The 17,589-nt window shown below is 44.9% G+C and overlaps 1 protein-coding gene across 3 annotated transcripts in view; it reads right to left on the reverse strand.

The window, feature by feature from the left end:
• Positions 1-17,589, reverse strand: part of Rec114 (REC114 meiotic recombination protein) — a 93,551-nt gene that overhangs the window by 53,950 nt on the left and 22,012 nt on the right. For all 3 annotated transcript variants that reach the window (XM_038322490.1, XM_038322488.1, XM_038322489.1), the window contains exon 2: positions 11,849-11,938. In XM_038322490.1, the coding sequence (XP_038178418.1) occupies positions 11,849-11,938 (90 nt within the window). The remainder of the gene's footprint in view (positions 1-11,848; positions 11,939-17,589) is intronic.

The following is a 17,589-nucleotide window of genomic DNA, read 5'->3' on the forward strand; positions in this document are numbered from 1 at the left end:
ACCTGGAATTAAAGATGTGTGCCACCACTCCCTGGCCTCTAGCGGCTTAGTTTTGCACTCTAATCCTCAGGCAAGTTTTATTTATTAAAATACAAATAAAATATCACTACAAAGAAGTGCCTCTAACTGTAGTAGGTGAAGGTGAAGACTGATATCTGGAGCTTGCTGGCCTGCCAGTCTAGCTGGATCAGCAAGCTACAGGGTTAGCAAGAAACCCAGTCTCAAAAAATAAAGTAGACAATAATTGAGAAAGATACACACACACACCCCACAGGGCACAGGGAAATAAGGCACCTTAGATGGTATTTCTCCTAACAAAATTAACACACTAAAACTAATGTAAAATAGGAAAAATGACATCAGTGCTAGGAACTAAAGTCATTCATGTGACAGAACTGTTGAAGAAGTTATGGAAGACATGGTGAGATAAATCTAGATGCAGGAAAGATGTCCAGAGTTGACTAGTGACTTGGTCTTGGGGGACGGAGTCCAGTGGGAAGGTAGTGTGAGGAGATGCTGGCAGGAACACTGGTAAGAAGAGCTAGGGAAGGGGCATGGGAAAAGTAAGGAGCTCCCCATTTGCAATGACAGTCACCGGTAGTGTTACTTTCTGTCATGAACATTTGAAACAATTGTGTCCTAGGATGTTTAGGATCTAAGACAGCAGAAAGAGTCTATGTAGCTAGGCGCACACCTTTGATCCCAACACTCCAGAGGCAGAGGCAGGCAGATCTCTGAGTTAGAGGCCAGCCTTGTCTACAGAGAGAGTTCCAGAACAGCCAAGACTACAGAGAAACCCTGTCTTGAACAAAAATAGTCTATGTTAGAAACAACGGGCAGACACTAGAAACATGGATAAAGATCTACAGTGTGCAACTGGCTTCATGGCTGGAAAATATTCTTTACAGAAGGAATAAGAAGCAAAATTCTCTGCTATGACAGGCTCTCAGTCCATTCTTCAGAGGATTCTGGGCTGGGGAGGAACATAAATTCATATTAGAAAAGTCTCTTTCGTAATATTTGAAAGGAAAATCTCTTCGCGTCTAAGGGCAGTGAGGTCACTGCTGATGAACTTGCCCTCAGGTTTCTCTAGCTACGATGTCTCTTCGATAAGCATGAAGGGTGAGGTGAAGGGAGGAACGGGAAGGGGAAAGAGCTGCAGCAAGAGCACACAGAGGAGAGGAAAGCAGAACCATGGTGGGTCTGCGCTGGGAGTCTGCAGCAGAAACGAAGAGGAAACCTAACAGCCACGCTTTGTCATCTTCTTCCTTCTTGCAGTGCTGAGGATCAAATCCAGGGCCTTGTGTTTGCTTGGCCCGCACTCTTACCACTGGGCCAAACTGCTAAAGGAACAGCTTTTTAAAGCCACGGACACACATCAGATCTTGAGCAACAGAGTAAGGCTAGCTGAGAACAGAGAAAAGCAGAGCTGGGAGAATTAGGGAAAAAACTAGCAGAAGTAAAAACTGTAACAAAGATAACCTGATAGAAAAATTACTGGAAAATTTCACACACAAAAAAAGGGTATTTTGATGGTCTACAGACATCAGAAGTGTTCGTCCGGCTCCCATCCTAGTCTGTTTTCTGTGGTTATAACAGGATAGCTGAGATCAGTAGTAATGCACACAGAGCAGAACTCTGTTTGGACACATGATAGATGCTGGGGAGCACAAGGGCGAGGGCTGGGATTTTCTTGTTTCTGGAAAGGGCCCTGTGCTGCTTCGCTCTGTGGCAGAAATGTGAGGAGGCCACACTTGCTTTATTCCCCTGCGAGAACAACTAATTCGGGAGGGCATTAATCCATCAACTGGAGTTCTACCCCAAGACCTGTACACCTTCCCTGATGCTCTGTACCTGAAGTTTTCAAGGTGAAAGCCTGGGCTCCAGAAGCCAGACCAAGCTAGGCTCAGTCACCTTCCCCAGTATACCAACTCATTGGCGCTGTGTGCGTGAAAAGCAGACAGGAGATATATTCCATATAGCCGTGTTGGAAAGAGGTACAAATCCCGAGGATCCAGCGGCCCTGCATTTATCCTTATGGTAGTGACATGGGGTTTAGGTTTAAACAGTAGAACTGGGGGAAGGAGTCGAGCTGTACAAGTGTGGTCTAGCGGGACATCATCTCGGTCTGGCTCTGCAGGGCAGTCTGAAGAAGTCGTAAGCACTTGGGCCCTCAGGAGACAGCTTCTGTATCTGGGTGCAGCCTCCCCATCATGGACAACTGTCCTCATCTGGGATGTTCTGCTGTTCCTGGAGTCCAAGGTGCCTTTGATAGGTTTAAAGTAACACTTTGTCCCTGAGCCTCTTCAGTCCTGAAGAGGAATGAGACCAGTTTGATAAAAACTCCATAGTGATCAACAGGCCTCTGTGTAGGCAAACAGATAGAAGAGAAGCAGAAATGTCAGGCTCTCAGCCTGTACTTTCTCCTTGTAGATCCAAGTAGCTTATATTAAATGTCTGTTTCAGGTCTACCTCATGACTCTGCTGCACTGAGGTTCAGGCCTCAATGTGTGCTTTGGTGGGGACAAGCCAGAGTCCAACAACAGAGACCTTACTGTTTGGCTAAGATAAAAATCATAGCCATAAGGAGGAATCACAACACAGCTACCAAAATGGCTAAACTGAAAACACAAAATTTCAGGGATGGATTGCCAAGAATATGGAGAACTCTCCCCGTGACTCACAGGAATGTAAATTACGCACAATACTTGGGAAGGTTCTTCAGCAGTATCTACCAAAGCTGAAAACAAGTACGTCTACCACCTTGTCAGATGGTAACCCTGGAGTTTGCCAGATCCACAGCATCTCAAAGGATGCTCACGCCTGCTGGCTTGCATTCAGTATTCTTTAAAATTTTTACTTGTTACTTGTGTGTGTATGTGTGTGCGTGTGTGTATACCATAGCATTCACGTGGGGAATGGAAGATGACTTTTAGGAGTTGGTCTTCACCTTTCACCTTGTTGTGGCAAAGTCTCTTCGTGGTTTCTGCTGCCACATCAGTGTGTATTGTAGGCCAGTTGGCCAGCAAGCTTTGGGGCTGATTGTCCTCTTTGCCTCCTAGCTTGCTAAAGGAGTGCTGGGATTACAGGTGTGTAATCCAGCTCCTCTCATCCATTTTATTCTTTACGGGTATTTTGCCTGCATGTATGTGTGTGCGCACCGTGTGCTCACAGAGGTCAGATTTCCCTGGAACTGGAGTTACAGACAGTTGTGAGCTGCCATGTGGGTGCTGGGAATTGAACCCTGGCTCTTTGCAAGTTCAGTCAGTGCGCTTAACCACTGAGAAATCTCTAAAGTCCTCACATCCAGCTTTTTATGTAGGTTCCAGGTTAGAACTTGGTTAGTGATTTTACCTGAGATCCAGCTCAGCCCACATCAGCATTTCAACAACTGTCCCGAGTATTTGCTAAGATCTATAAGGCAGCCATTTCACTTGAAAGTCAGCCTAGTTAGTATCAAGAAAACAACACATAACATTCACCAAAAGACACATACAGAAATGTTTATAATAGTGTTATCTGATAGTTAAAAACTAGTGATTATCCAAACCCCAGCAACGTAAAGGGCCAACACTGTGACAGAGTCATACGACAGAGTCAACTGCATACATCAATTTAGACGATCCCCATAGAGGGTGAAGACTCAGACACAGCCGAGTCCTGTACTAGCCACTGCACATAAAGTACAAACACAAGGAAAGCTAATCTTCGCTTAAAAGCCGCATTGCTGGCTGGTCTCTGGGGAGACAGAGATGCAGCTGTCACCGACTGGGAGACGGAATTAGTAAGGCTAGCCGGCATCCCCGGGAACATGGAGAAGAGAATTAAAGTACAATGGCATGGCACAGGCGGCAGACAAGCACAGCTACAAAGACCGACACTGTCACTTAAGCAAGCATGCCTGGTGAGAGCGCAAAATCCTCCAATCCCTTTAAAAACAGTTCAGTTAAATACTCATCTAATATTTGATCTGGTAACCCTACACTTAGGTATCACCCAAGAGAAATTAAGGTAACACATGAGAATTTGTATATAAATGTTCTCAGTAGCTTTATTCATAATTGTCCCAAATTAGAAATATTCCAAATATCCACCCACAGGAGAAGAGGGTAAGCAAATGGTGGCTCACTATAAAATAAAATGCAGCCACCAATAAATAACATGACACGCTCAACAAGGCAGTCACCTCACTTCTACCGAGACAGCTTCCTTGAACTGAAAAAGGAACTTAATTCCAATTCCAGGGCACTGAGTGTACTTTCCCCTTCTACCCTAAAATGCCACAGTCAGCATCCGGGAGTGCGACCAGCAAAGCCACCATCTTCATCACCAGTTTGGAAGGCATGCTAGACAGGCACATAAGAGACTGTGGTCTGAGGACAGCTGGGTGCTGGAGATTAGTGAAGAAGAAGTGGGATTTTTTTCCTTGAGTTCACATATTATACCCCTCTGCTATGATTGGACTGCATGAACAACTTAATTCCAAAAATTTGTGCTAAATCTTCCTTCTTAGAAAAGTCTCAGACAGAGACAGGAGGGCTTAAAAAAAAACTAATTGAATTAAAACAGCATTTGAAGGCTACAGGGCTCACTTAAATAGGAACATAATAGTTCTTGAAGGTAAACAGAGACATCGATTTCTTTCTGAAGAACATTAGCACTGGGTGTGAAATAAAAAAAGGAGCTGAAAACAAAACGCCACGAATTCCATCAGTTCTAGGATGAGTCGGGTTTCCCAAGCAAGCGGAATTAAAATTGCCCCAAAACTATTTCATCTCTGAGTTGAAGACAGATTTCACTTAAGCGAAGACAAACAAGGTGGGTCAGAGCTAACTGGAATAGAAGGAGTGGCTGGAAGCAGTGGCCAAAGCCTCGGGAAGTGATTTCCCACGGGCCATGTCCAGAATGTTGGCTTGAGACTCAGGCTTCACAGTTTCAAAGGTGAAGAAGGCAATGAACACAGTGTGTTTTTAAATTTGGAGAAACAGCCCAAAGAAGTTGCAAATTATCCCGTTTATTTATTTTAGATTCATTTTTCTTGTGTATGAGTGTTTTGCCTGTTGGATGTGCACTGCGTATGTACCTGGTATCCACAGAGGTCAGAGGAGGACGTCAAGAGTCTCCAAAGCCAGAGTTATGAATGGTTGTGAGGCACCAAGTGGGTGTTAGGAACTGAACCCAAGTCCTCTGCAAGAGCAACAGGCGATTCTGAACCACTAAACCTTCACTCTGATCCCATACCCTACTTTTTAAACACATGCGTTTGTGATGACAGCCCACTGAAGAGACTCTGCACCACGAAGTGAGAAGCCATGCAGGACTGAGCAGATAGAGGTGAAGTGGGCAGCAGGGACAAGCTTTACTTAAGAGTGTCCGGGAAAGCGCACAGCAATGCACAGAGCTCCGTTTCCAGAGCGCCACATTTACAAGTCTCTCCAGTAAAAAAGGCTCTTGGTGCTCAGTCAATATACACTTTGTCCATGCTGCAAGAGTAGACAGATGGTAGAGACCTAAGAACAAAGCGCCAATTCTCTGGGTGTGTCTGTGTTTCTGCACATGCACGTGTGGACAGATCTTTACAAAGTTAAACACAGAATCACCACGTGATTTAGTGTGTTGTGTGTGCTGCTGTGCCAAAAGTACCTGAGGAAAAAAATTAACACAGGAAAGGTCCATTTCGATGCAGCTCAGTTTGAATCCACAGCAGCCTGGGGTTTTTGGATAAGTTCTATCCTTAAAAGGCACGTGCCCAGTAACCTGCTTCCTCCAACCATGCCCTTCTTCCCACGGTGCCATAGCTCCCAACAGCTATTCAAAATTTAAAACCACCAATGACTTAGGTCATTGATGTGGGCCCTTATGAAGGTCAGAGCTCTCATGATGTAGTGACTTTGGCAATGCCAACCAACATAGGAGAGCGTGCTTTATTAAGCTCCTACGTGTCTTTCAATCCAATCACACTGCCAGTCAAGATTAAGCACCGCCTTCGGCAGTTCTTATGAGTGTGCACCTACACCAACAAAGAGCAGAGCTTCAGAGAGAGCGTGTCCACATGTCTACAGCAAGCATCGCTCACGATAGGCAGAAGGTGGAAACAACCCAATGTCCAGACAGATGAGTGTGTAGACACAATGGAGCCTTATCCAGCCTTAGAAGGAAAGGACTATGACACACGCTACAACATGGATGGACCTTAAAGACTGAAGTGAAATAAGTCCTCTCCAAAAGGACAAAAATGTGTGATTCCACCTAGATGAAATAATCTTGAGTAATCAAATTCGCAGACAGAAAGTACAGGGTAAGCCGGGTGGTGGTGGTGCACGCCTTTAATCCCAGCACTCAGGAGGCAGAGGCAGGCGGATCTCTGTGAGTTTGAGACCAACCTGGTCTACAAGAGCTAGCTCTAGGACAGGCTCTAAAGCTGCAGAGAAACCCTGTCTTGGAAAAAAAAAAGAAAGAAAGAAAGTACAGGGTACATACCACAGTGAGAGGCAAGGATGAGGAAGTTACTAATTAACGGGTTCAGATTGTAATTTTGCAAAGTGGAGAGCTCTGGAGATGGATGGTGGTGACGGCTGCACAGCACGGTGTATTTACTGTCATTGACAGATATGTGTAAAAATAGTTAAGACAGTCAATTTTATGTATAGTTATCACAATTAGAAAAAAATTTAAGGCTCCAAATAGCCAAAAGAGAATCTGTCTGAAAGCCAAGCCTGGAGGTAGAATCCTTCTGAGGCTAAGTGTAAGGTGGATGAAATCAGGGCTAAGATCTTAGTCTTCTTGCTATCGCAACCCTTCGACATAAAGGACAATAGAAAGGCCTTAGTAGAGTGTCATAGCAGGAAGCACGGCGTCATGCAGGGAGACATGGTGCTGGAGAGGTAGCTGAGAGTTCTACATCTGGACCCACGGGCAGCAGCAGAATTGACAGTGACACCTTTGTTGGCTTGAGCTTCTGAGACCTCAAAGCCCACCCCCTAATGCCAGACCTCCTCCAACAAAGCCACACCTACTCCCATAAGGTCACACCTCCTAGCAGCACCACTCCCTATGGACCTAAGGGACCATTTTTATTCAAACACCACAATATATCTCGTACATTTCCATCCATGCCAACAACTAGATTTCATTCTAAGACAAATGTGGTCAAAAATTTCCACAGATGCCCTGTCCCTACCTTTTATGAGGAAAATTCTAAAATTCTAAAACAATTTAATTAGTAAGAAGGCAGAGGGTGTATAAACATAGTATCAATCACCATAAAATTGCAACTTAAATATATTATAATCTAATGTGTTTGCTATGTTATGTTTTTATTTTGTGGATATGTAGAAAATACTATGAATAAAGTGACAAAAATTATCCCTTAAGGAGTAAAATATTCTTTAAATATGCATTCTTAGCTTTACTACACTTATTACACATGTATGTAATTTTTGAAAGTCAAATGCTTCTATCATAAAGATTGATTTCAATAAGAACTGAATAGTTTTTATTTATTATTTTTGTTTATTGAGACAGGGTCTGTGTAGCTATAGTTGTCCTAGAGCTCACTATGTAGACCAGCTCTTGTCTCCTCCCACCTTATATTCCTCTCTCTGCTCAGCCATACCCCTTTCTGGTCTCTACCTCCTAAGTGCTGGGATTAAAGGCATGAACCCCCACCTTCTGGCTCTGTTTCTCTTTTGAGACTTGATCAATCTAGTGTGGCCTTGAACTCACAGAGATCCCTCTGACTCTGCCTCCCAAGTGATGGAGATTAAAGGTGTTTCCCACCACTCCCAGGCATCTAGTGGTTTATATCTGCACTCTGATCTTCAGGCAAGCAAATGATCACTACATATCTCTTTAGCCCTATAAGCAGAATCTTAGAAGGTTGAATTTAAACCTGGAACAGTGGCTTTTGCTGTCAGACTGAAGAAAGCAACATTACCAGTTCAAGTCCAGCCTGGGCTAAGAGTGGAAAAAAAAAATAAAAGTAAACAGACAAAAGACTGGGTTCTCAGAAGCATAGAGTAGGTAGAGTCAGGTTCTATACAGGTAAGGTTCTATAGCATGGTGACCAGTTAGACACTCGCAATCTGCTAAGAACATATCTTTATGTATGTTAGCGTGTATTTGCACATGCACGTGCACACCTCCATTACTCTTGACTCTTATTTTTTTGAAACAGGGTCTCTCACTAACCCTGAATCTCATCATTTCAGTGAGGCTAGCTGGTTAGCCAGCGACGGGCTCTGCCCATCTCCACCTGCCAATTCTGGGCTTACAGCACACAGGCATGCCTGCTTTTACATGGGTGCTGGAGAATTGGCTCAGGTCCTCTCTTGCTTTCGTAGCAAGTGCTTTTGCCCATGAAGTCATCTTTTGAGGCCCAGAGAACTGGCTGAGATATATGAGTGGGACCTATGTCTCTTCCTGAGACACTGAACAGTTGTTAGACATTGTCAGACACACGGCTAAACACTGTAAAAATCAGTATTAATATTTAACAATAAATTAGAAATGGTCCTTCTATGGTTTTTTTTTCCTGTAAATAAGCAAACCCATTGTAAGCTATTGGGTTTTATTGCTGCTCTAGCTTCCTTGAAGAAAAGGACTGTCAGTGGAGCTGACTGTGGTGATATTTTGTTTGTGCTATAGCAAATAAAGCTTGCCTGAGGACCAGAGTGTGGAGCGAGCCACTAGTTAGCCATAGGGGCCAGGCAGTGGTGGCACACACCTTTAATCCCAGAATTTGGGAGGCAGAGTCCGAGGGATCTCTGTGAGTTCAATGCCACCCTGGGCTACTCTACATTGATCCAATCTCAAGAGTTCGGTGGTGGTGGCTCACACCTTTAATTCCAGTACTTCTATAACCCCAACACTAGGGAGGTGGAGGCAGGAAGGGATAAGGCTGGGTGGAGAGAGGAATATAAGGCTTGAGGAGACAGAAGTTGGGGCATTCAGTCTGAGGACTTGTAGGGCCAGGAGACCCACTTGGTCTGAGGATCCTGTAGTGGTAAGAACTGGTGGCTGCTGCTCTGCTTCTCTCATCTTTCCACTTTCACCCCAATATCTAACTCCAGGTTTTTATTATTAAGACCAATTAGAAATCACGCTACAGCAGGACAGTTAATCCACTATTTCAGAGCCAGTCATTTTGAGCATTTCAAGAATGCCTTGACAATCCCATGACAATCACAGTTGCCTGCTCTAGCTTCTGAGGGCGCAGCCCAGCCATGACTGTTTTAAGAATCCTGCCCAGGTCTTAGCATGTAATAATTTCCACCCAAGTCAGAGGTGGAGCACCTCTCCCAGTGGCCCTGCACAGGGCCTCTGTAACTGCTGCAAAACAAGCTGTTCAGCCATCTTGGTGAGCTGGCTGGCAGACAGCCTCCCTTGCTACCTTCCATTATCGCAATTTTAGGCTCAAGAATCCTCTCTACGTGGTCTTTCTTGCCTACTTTTCTGAAAAGGCCGAGGTAGTAAGACAAAAAGAAGTGGCAGCTGTGGCTGTAGCAGAGGTAGTTGTGACGACAGAGTGATTGGCAGCCACGCTGCACAAGAAGTAGAAAAGACAGTTACATGGCCAGCGACATTAGAGGTGAGGCCTCAAGGCCACTAGCTGCTGTGGGTGGTGGAGGGAGCAGTAGCAGAATCCCAATTCCTAGGTCCAGAAGCCACTGCCTAAAGCTGAGGAATCCTGGCTTCCAGAGCCTACAGAAAGCGCTAACACTAGCCCAGGACGGACGAAGGGTACCAGTACACAAGAACTCTAGCACTAGAGGGCGCCATCTGCTCCTGCTGCTCCTACCTGTAAACTGCTCCTACTTGCTGTCACCAAATACTGGGTGATACGAAGGAAGGGCTTTTTATTTGTGCAAGATTTGTATTCCCATAGAATAACCACCCCCCGGCCAGCTGATTAGCAATTTTCAACACACACACACACACACAATGTACACGGTTATGCGCACGGAATCTCTAGCTATTATAAGGCCCTGCTGTGAGAAATTAAAGCAGATATAAATAAATGGAGAGTTAAAAAGTGCTCACGGGCTCACTCGACAGCAGCGAGTAAATTCTTCCCAAATTGATTTACAGATTGAAAGCAGCTCTGAACAAACCCAGCAGGCTTTCTGGTAGGGAAGCTCAATCCAAAATTCACATGGAAATGTGAATAACCACACAGTCAAAACAACTTTGAAAAAAGAACACGAAGGAATTAAAAATATGATTAAAATTACATAGTATTGTACCCTGCGTCGAATCACTGGAGGGCTAGAGCTCCTCGTACATTTCCTAGCGGGGGTTGTTTTGGATTTGGGGAGCTTGGTTTTGTAACTTTGGTGAAAAAAAAAAACCACTCCATATATGACAGAAAGATTTTAACAAGCCCTGTGAAATGACAGATGAATAGACAGCAAGCATGAGGTTCTGCCCTACAGCTGAGGAAATCACGTCGCATTGACACCACCATTCAGCAAGAGCCATGACTGACAGGAGAGCTAGCCAGGTGTCTTCACAGCAGCTGCAGAGCTAATCTCGAGCCAATAGAGCTACACAGGCTGTGACTTTTCAAGGAGCCAAGACCGCAAAGCTAGCTTTGCAGATCTCCTCACGCTCACTGATGACACCGTATTTCATATAAGCGGAAAAAGCGGACCATACTAACACACGTATGTGGGATCCTGCCATTGTATTATAACAGAACCTGGAAGGAAATATGCATGGTCTTTACATACACTTGGTCTGCTCGCTTAGTGTTTCTCCTCACTAGAGTGGTTGATACCCCACAGGGATGGGATTTTGCCTGTGCTGTGTGCTCTGACATTCCCAGCCTCCTCCAACAACAACATAAAAGTAAATTAACTGCTGAATAATATTTGTTAAATGAATAAACTATACCCATGTAAATATTTGTGATATGAATTTATGGCATCTACATAAACACTATACCCATGAAATAATGTAATAGTCTCACATAACCTTCTCTCTCTAAGACTGTTTCTTTGGAGTTAATTATTGCATTGTTGTGGTGGTGCATGCCTTTAATTCCCAGCGCTTGGGAGGCAGAGGCAGGAGGATCTCTGTGAGTTCGAGGCCAGCCTGGTCCACAGAGCTAGTTCCAGGACAGCTAGGGCTGTTACACAGAGAAACCCTGTCTTGAAAAATCAGAAAAAAAAAATTATCTTCTCTTTATTCATACTGTTTATACTACACAGAACCTGAACTTCCCAGCAAAGTGATTAGTGCCTGGTGCTTTCCCTCCCTCTCTGCTCTCACTGGACTCTAACAATGTAAACCAGCTTCAGGCTGCACTCCAGCCTACAGTAATCCTCCTGCCTCTGCCTCCTGAACATAGGAACGACACACACGTGACACTGCACCCAGGCTGTTTATGCCTTTATTTTACAATTTCCTAGAATGCATACATCTTCAGAGTAGAAAGGACAAGGGCTTCTTTAGAAAGCCAGTATCCTATAAATAATAATAGCATGCTTTGTTTTCTTTCCGCTGTCTGACTCTGGTTTCTTCTCTATTGGAAAAGACTCTACAGTCTTTTCTACAAGCTAACTAGTCTTCTATCAGCCTTTCCAATTACAAATCCTTTATCATATTGCTTAATCAAAGTCCTTTGATCTTGAATGATACTTGAATGAGATCCAAAACTCATTCAAGGTAGGAAACAATCAGAATGTTTCTGAATATTCCACTGTTAAAACATGCTAGAAGATCCTTGGCTGGCGGAACTTGGTGAATTTCAGTAAGACCGAAGAAGCTTGAAGGCACAAAAGAATGACATGAAGCTACAAACATGAATACAAAAGTGCAGAAGGGACTATCAAGCACTATAACCTACCAGGAGTGTCTGTCCTTGGGAAATGAAGAAATGACCCGATACAACGATGGTGAGAACGAGAGCCCCAGCTTCTTCACTGGATTCAAACACCTTGAAGAAGAGAGAAAAATGCGAGTTACAGGCAACTGTGTGCCACCCAACACGAATGCTGGGATGTGGGACAGGGTCCTCTAGCAGAGCAGTGAGTGCTCTTAACCACTGAGCCATCTCTTGAGCCCCAGTTCACATGGTTTTTCTATTTGGCTACACTGGTGTTGCACACAGGGACAAGGGTGTGGGCAGACACAGACACATTGTCATTACTGTAGAAACCACTCTACAACTATGCCATCATCTTTCCATACAATATATTTGGATCACACTTTCCTTTCCTTCAGCTCCGCCCAAATCTCGACCATTTCCCTACCCACCCAACTTTATGTTTTTGTTCTCGCTCTAAAAAACAAAAACAAAACAAAACAAAACCCACCACTAAAAAGAAACGAAAATCAAACAAGCAAAAGGTCATGCCTGAGGAGGAAAGGGTTATTTGGTTTACACTTCCAAAGCATTGTTCATCATCAGGGAACTTAGGGCAGGAACCTGGAAGCAGGACATGATGAAGCCATGAAGGGGTGCTACTCACCAGCTTGTTTTCCATAGCTTTTTCAGTCTTCTTTTTTAAATTTTTAAATTTTTATTTTGGCTCTCATACATTACATCCTGACCAGTTTCTCCTCCCTCCATCATTCCTCCCGGTGCCCCTCCCCACCTCCCCTCTCCCCCAGACCCACAGTTTCCCTTCAAAAAAAAAAAAGCAATCCAGTAGGAGGAAAGAGTCCCAAGTACAGCAAAAGAGTCAGACACCCCTACTCCCACTGTTAGGAGTTCCGCAGGAACACCAAGCTACACAGCCATGTGTTATGTAGAGGACCTAGCTCAGACATACAGGGTCCACGTAGTCCCACCAGTGTCTGGGAGCCCCTATGAGCTTTGCTTATCTGATTCTGTGGGCTGTGTTCTCATGGTGTCCTTGACCCCTCGGGCTCCTACAATCCTTCCTCGCCCTTTTCTGTGGGGTTCCCCTGGCTCTGCCTAGTATTTGGCTGTGGCTTTCTGCTTTTTTATAGAACCAGCTCAGGGATGGCACCAGCCACAATGGGCTGGGCCTTCCTCTCTTAATCACTAATTAAGAAAATGCCCTACAGGCTTTCCTATGGCCCCATCTAATGGAGGCGGTTCCTTAACTGAGGTTTCCTCCTCTCAGATGATTTTAGCTTGTGTCAAATTGATGTAAACTATCCAACAGCTGACCCCTTGTCAGCCTGACACAAACGCATTACAGACATGCTTACCTGTTCATCTCCAAGGTCACACACTAATATCCACATCACAATATAAAACATTTTTACAAACTCAACTCCCACAGTCTGTACAAATTAAAACACTTTAGAAGTCAGTCTCTTTAGAAATCCAAAGTCTCTTCTAAAACCTAAAATCTCTTTAAAAATTCAGTCTCTCAACTGTGGGCTCCTATAAAAAAATAAGTTAAATACTTCCTTACTTCAAGAGAGAAGTGCCAGGACACAGCCACAATCAGATCAAAGCAAAATCTAACTCCAAAGTATAAATCACTCAGTATCCAGTGTCTGGGAGTCACTTCTCGGTCTCGCCTTCTGCAGCACACTGCTGGTCTTGCAGGTTCCACTGCATGGATGCTGTCCTCGGAGGACACCACAAAAATTCTGGGGTCTCTAGCTCCAGCTGGGTTGCACTTTCACCAACAGCCTGTCCTGGGCTCTCTTCATGGTGCCAAGCCTCAGTTCTTTCCATGACCCCTTCAATCCTGGGGCTTCAACTGCTTTTGAGGCTGCGCTTTCTCCAATGGCCTAGCCTGGCCTCTCACAACAGTGCCAAGCCTCAACTGCTTTTCATGACCTCTTTTTTTTTTTTTTTTTTTTTTTTTTTTTTTTTTTTTTTTTTTGCCTTTAAAACCAGCACCACCTGGGTGACTCTTACACTGAGGTACACTCCCCAGAAGATGTCACCTCCATGCTTGTCTTTTTTCAGTCACCACTAATTTCTCAGCCCCAGCTGACTAGCATCAGTTGTCCCAGAAGATTCTACTTCAGTGGTTCTGATCTCTTGTTAACCATAGCTGACTCTTCTGTCCCAGCTGATCAGAACCACAGATTCTCAACCAAATTAGGAAAGAGCCCTTACTGAGTCCTGATCACTCTCAAATGACCCTCTAGCCCAGCAGTTCTCAGCCTGGATCCAAACGGCCCTTCCACAGGGGTCATCGAAGACCACTGGAAAACATAGACACTTTAACTGTGATTTGTAACAGCAGCAAAATTACAGTTAAGAAGTAGAAATAAAGATTATCTTATGTTTGGGAGGAACTGTATTAAAGGATTGCAGCATCAGGAAGGTTGAGAACCTTCACCAGCTCACCTGCCAGGCCTCTAACGTTTGATTGCTATCAACATTCTTATATTCCAAGTTCTCACAGAAAAGCTCACCAAACTTTGAACACTCCATGGCTCGACTAGCCCCAAACTCCAAAATCCTTCCACAGTCCTTCCCAGGACAACATGGCCAGGTCTGTCACACCAGTACCCCCTGATCCTGGCACCAGCTGGTCTTCGGGCTACTGTTGCTGTGAAGAAACACCATGACTAAAGCACACTGGAGAGGAAGGGGCTATTCTGACTCACATCTCTGCGTCACCGTTCATTATCAAGACAGGAACTCAAGCAGGGACGAAACCTGGAGGCAGGAGCTGATGCAAAGACCACAGAGGGGCAGCTCGCTGGCTTGCTCCTCGTGGCTTTCTCAGCCTGCTTTCTAATAGCACCCAGGACCTCCAGCCCAGGGATGGCACCACCCACAATGGGCTGGACCCTCCCCCTAATTACTAATTAAGAAAATGCCCTAGAGGCTTGCCTACAACCCAATCTTAAGGAGGCATATTCTCAATTGAGGTTCCCTCCTCTCTGATGACTAGTGTCAAGTTGACATAAAACTAGCCAGCATAGACACTAAGACAAAAAAAAGTCAAAAAAGGCCAGGCTTGTGGTGTAAGCCTTTAATCACCACACTCAGGAGGCAGAGTTTGAGGCCAGTTTGGTCTACAGAGTGAGTTGCAGGACAGCCAGGGCTACACAGAAAAACCCTGTCTGGGTGGCAGAAGGGTGGGTATCAAAACAAAGAAGCTACAAAACAGCATTGAGTTTGTTTTGTGTTGGCCAACTATTCCTGGGTATGAGGTCTGTCCTGAAGTACCGTTGATATACACAGTGAAACTCCACTGGAGAAAACTGATTTTCCCTTTGCCAGCCAGTACCAATTGCAGATAGCTTCTTGATAAAGGGGTGGGACCCCATGTCCACTACCCCATCTGGCTTGCAGGTTTTGCATGTACTGCCGCGGTCTCTGTGAGTTCATATGTGCACCAGACATGTTGTGTCTGGGAGACAGTTTCCTTGTGGTCATCCATCGCTTCTGGCTCTTACAATTTTTCCACCTCTTTTTTTTTTTTTTTGCATAGATCCTTGAGTTTTGAGGGGAAGAGGCTGGCGAAAACATCCTATACTAATACCAGCTACAAGAAAGTTGCGGTGATTACAATAATATCTGATAAGATTATTAAAAATATGTAAAAGATCATTTTGTATTGCTAATAAACAAGTCCATAGGGTCACTTGGCCCCAGCAGGTAAAAGCACCCACCCACAGGTGAGCCTGGACCTCACAGGCCTGTGGCACCAGGCAGGTAGGTCCTTTATGATGAACAAGTAGGTGGAGAAATAGGAGAGGAAGAGAAGCAGAATGGTTCGTGTGCTGCAGAAAAAGGCAGAACTGAAGAAGCAAGGGTGGTGAGGAACAGGCTGATATTGGTGGTCTGCTTGCCACCTGGGGCCAGGGAGACATCCAGGCCAGGGCTGCTGCCAAGAGCCATGTCTTGGTTGGTGGTCCTACCACAGCCAGGGGCTGTGTTGACATCCATGCCTCATGTCATGTCACCACAGGTCACAAGGATGCCCAGGGTCTGGTCAGCCACCTGAGACCATGTTGGTGTTCAAGGGACATGGTGCCACTAGAACCATATTGATCTGGGTAACTTGAACTGCCACAGGGGCCATGGTGACATCTAGGCCTGAGCTGCTGCGAAGAGCCATGTCTTGGTCTGTGCTGATGTTCATGGCCATGCTGAGCCAGTCCCACCCTTCACTGGCCCCAGGATATCTGGCTCTGTCCCTTGTTGGACACTGGAGTGGGAGAGCTGTGCCCACCCATCACCACAGGTGTGGGAGAGTAGCCCCTGATGGCATGGGCAGAGGAGAGCTGGCTCTGCTCCTTGCCGGAGGAGAGTGGTCCCAGCAGCCTGGGATGAGCAGCTCAACTAGCACCCAGGGCCTTGGATTGGTGCATCCAACACGTACCCCCATCTATGACCTGTTGTAGCTCCTGATGAGACTGGTCTTGCAGAATGATGGCCGCAGGCTCTCCATGACTTGGGCACGAGCAGACTATCTGAGAGGAGTCTCAGTGGTAATGGTGTAACAGAGGCCAGAGGCCATGTCTCATTGCAATGAACATTTGAGGGTGGGGCTAGGGTACAAAAGGGCATTCTGCGTGATAAACCACAGCTCCCAGTGCTACTAGGACGAATGAAGAGGTGTTAGAAAGATGGGAAAGGCAAAGGCTCGAAGTAGGGTTTTTTTTGTTTAGTTTTGAATTAGTTTTGGGGGGATTATTTTGGGTAGGTGTTGCAGGGATGAGGGATGGATATGGAGGGAGGTAGTAGGAGGTGAGCAAGATTGGGGTACATGATGTGAAATTACCAAAGATTCAATGAAAAATTATATTATAAAAAGAAGTCCATAGAAATGACCAAGTATATAACAGACTGGAAAACACCCCAACCAGCATGGCCTGACTGACATTTACAGTACAACATACAGCACAAAATACATTCTTTAAGAATGTACAGAAGATTCACCAAGACAAACCATATTTGCCATAGGATATTACTTTATAAATTTAGACTTCACCAAAACTGTTAGAATTAACATGCACAGTAAAGACATGATACAAAATTAATTCACAACATTAGTAGAATTTCTATACGCTAAAACCAAACTAAACATGAAAGAAAACAATTCATTTAAATAGCTAGAAAGACAGAATATTTGGGAATATGTTTAAACAAGGAAATGAAGGAGCTCCACACTGAAAATTGGTGAATGAGACTAAAGATGCACAGAGGAGTGCAAAAGCATTCCAGCTTCATGTGTTGGGAGTGTTAATGCTGTCTAAACGTCCACGCTACCTAAACAACCTACAGATGCAATGAGGCCCACATCAAAACAATAAAAAGCAAAAAAACCCCTAACCTTCGGTACAGAGAACAAAGCTAGAGGCATCATACCACCATCGCTCATAGCTACAGTCACATCCACAGCGTGGTAGCTCCAAAACAGACACACAGGCTGAGAGGAGGTACAAGAGCACAGAAAGAAGCCTGCAAACTTACAGTCAGCAGGTCTACCCACACCACCAACAGCCCTCTGTATAGAAAGGAGAGTCTTCAAGACGGTCAGAAATGTTCTATGGAACTGAGAGATGGGTAAGAGCATTTGCTGTGCAAGTATGAGGACGTGGGTTCAAATCCCAGAACCAACATAAAAACCAGGCATGTCTGGGCACACAACTATAACCTCAGTGCTACCAAGAGACACAGCTTGCAGGCTGCCA

Source organism: Arvicola amphibius, chromosome 3 (assembly GCF_903992535.2).
Source record: "Arvicola amphibius chromosome 3, mArvAmp1.2, whole genome shotgun sequence".
Classification (NCBI taxonomy): Eukaryota; Metazoa; Chordata; class Mammalia; order Rodentia; family Cricetidae; genus Arvicola; species Arvicola amphibius.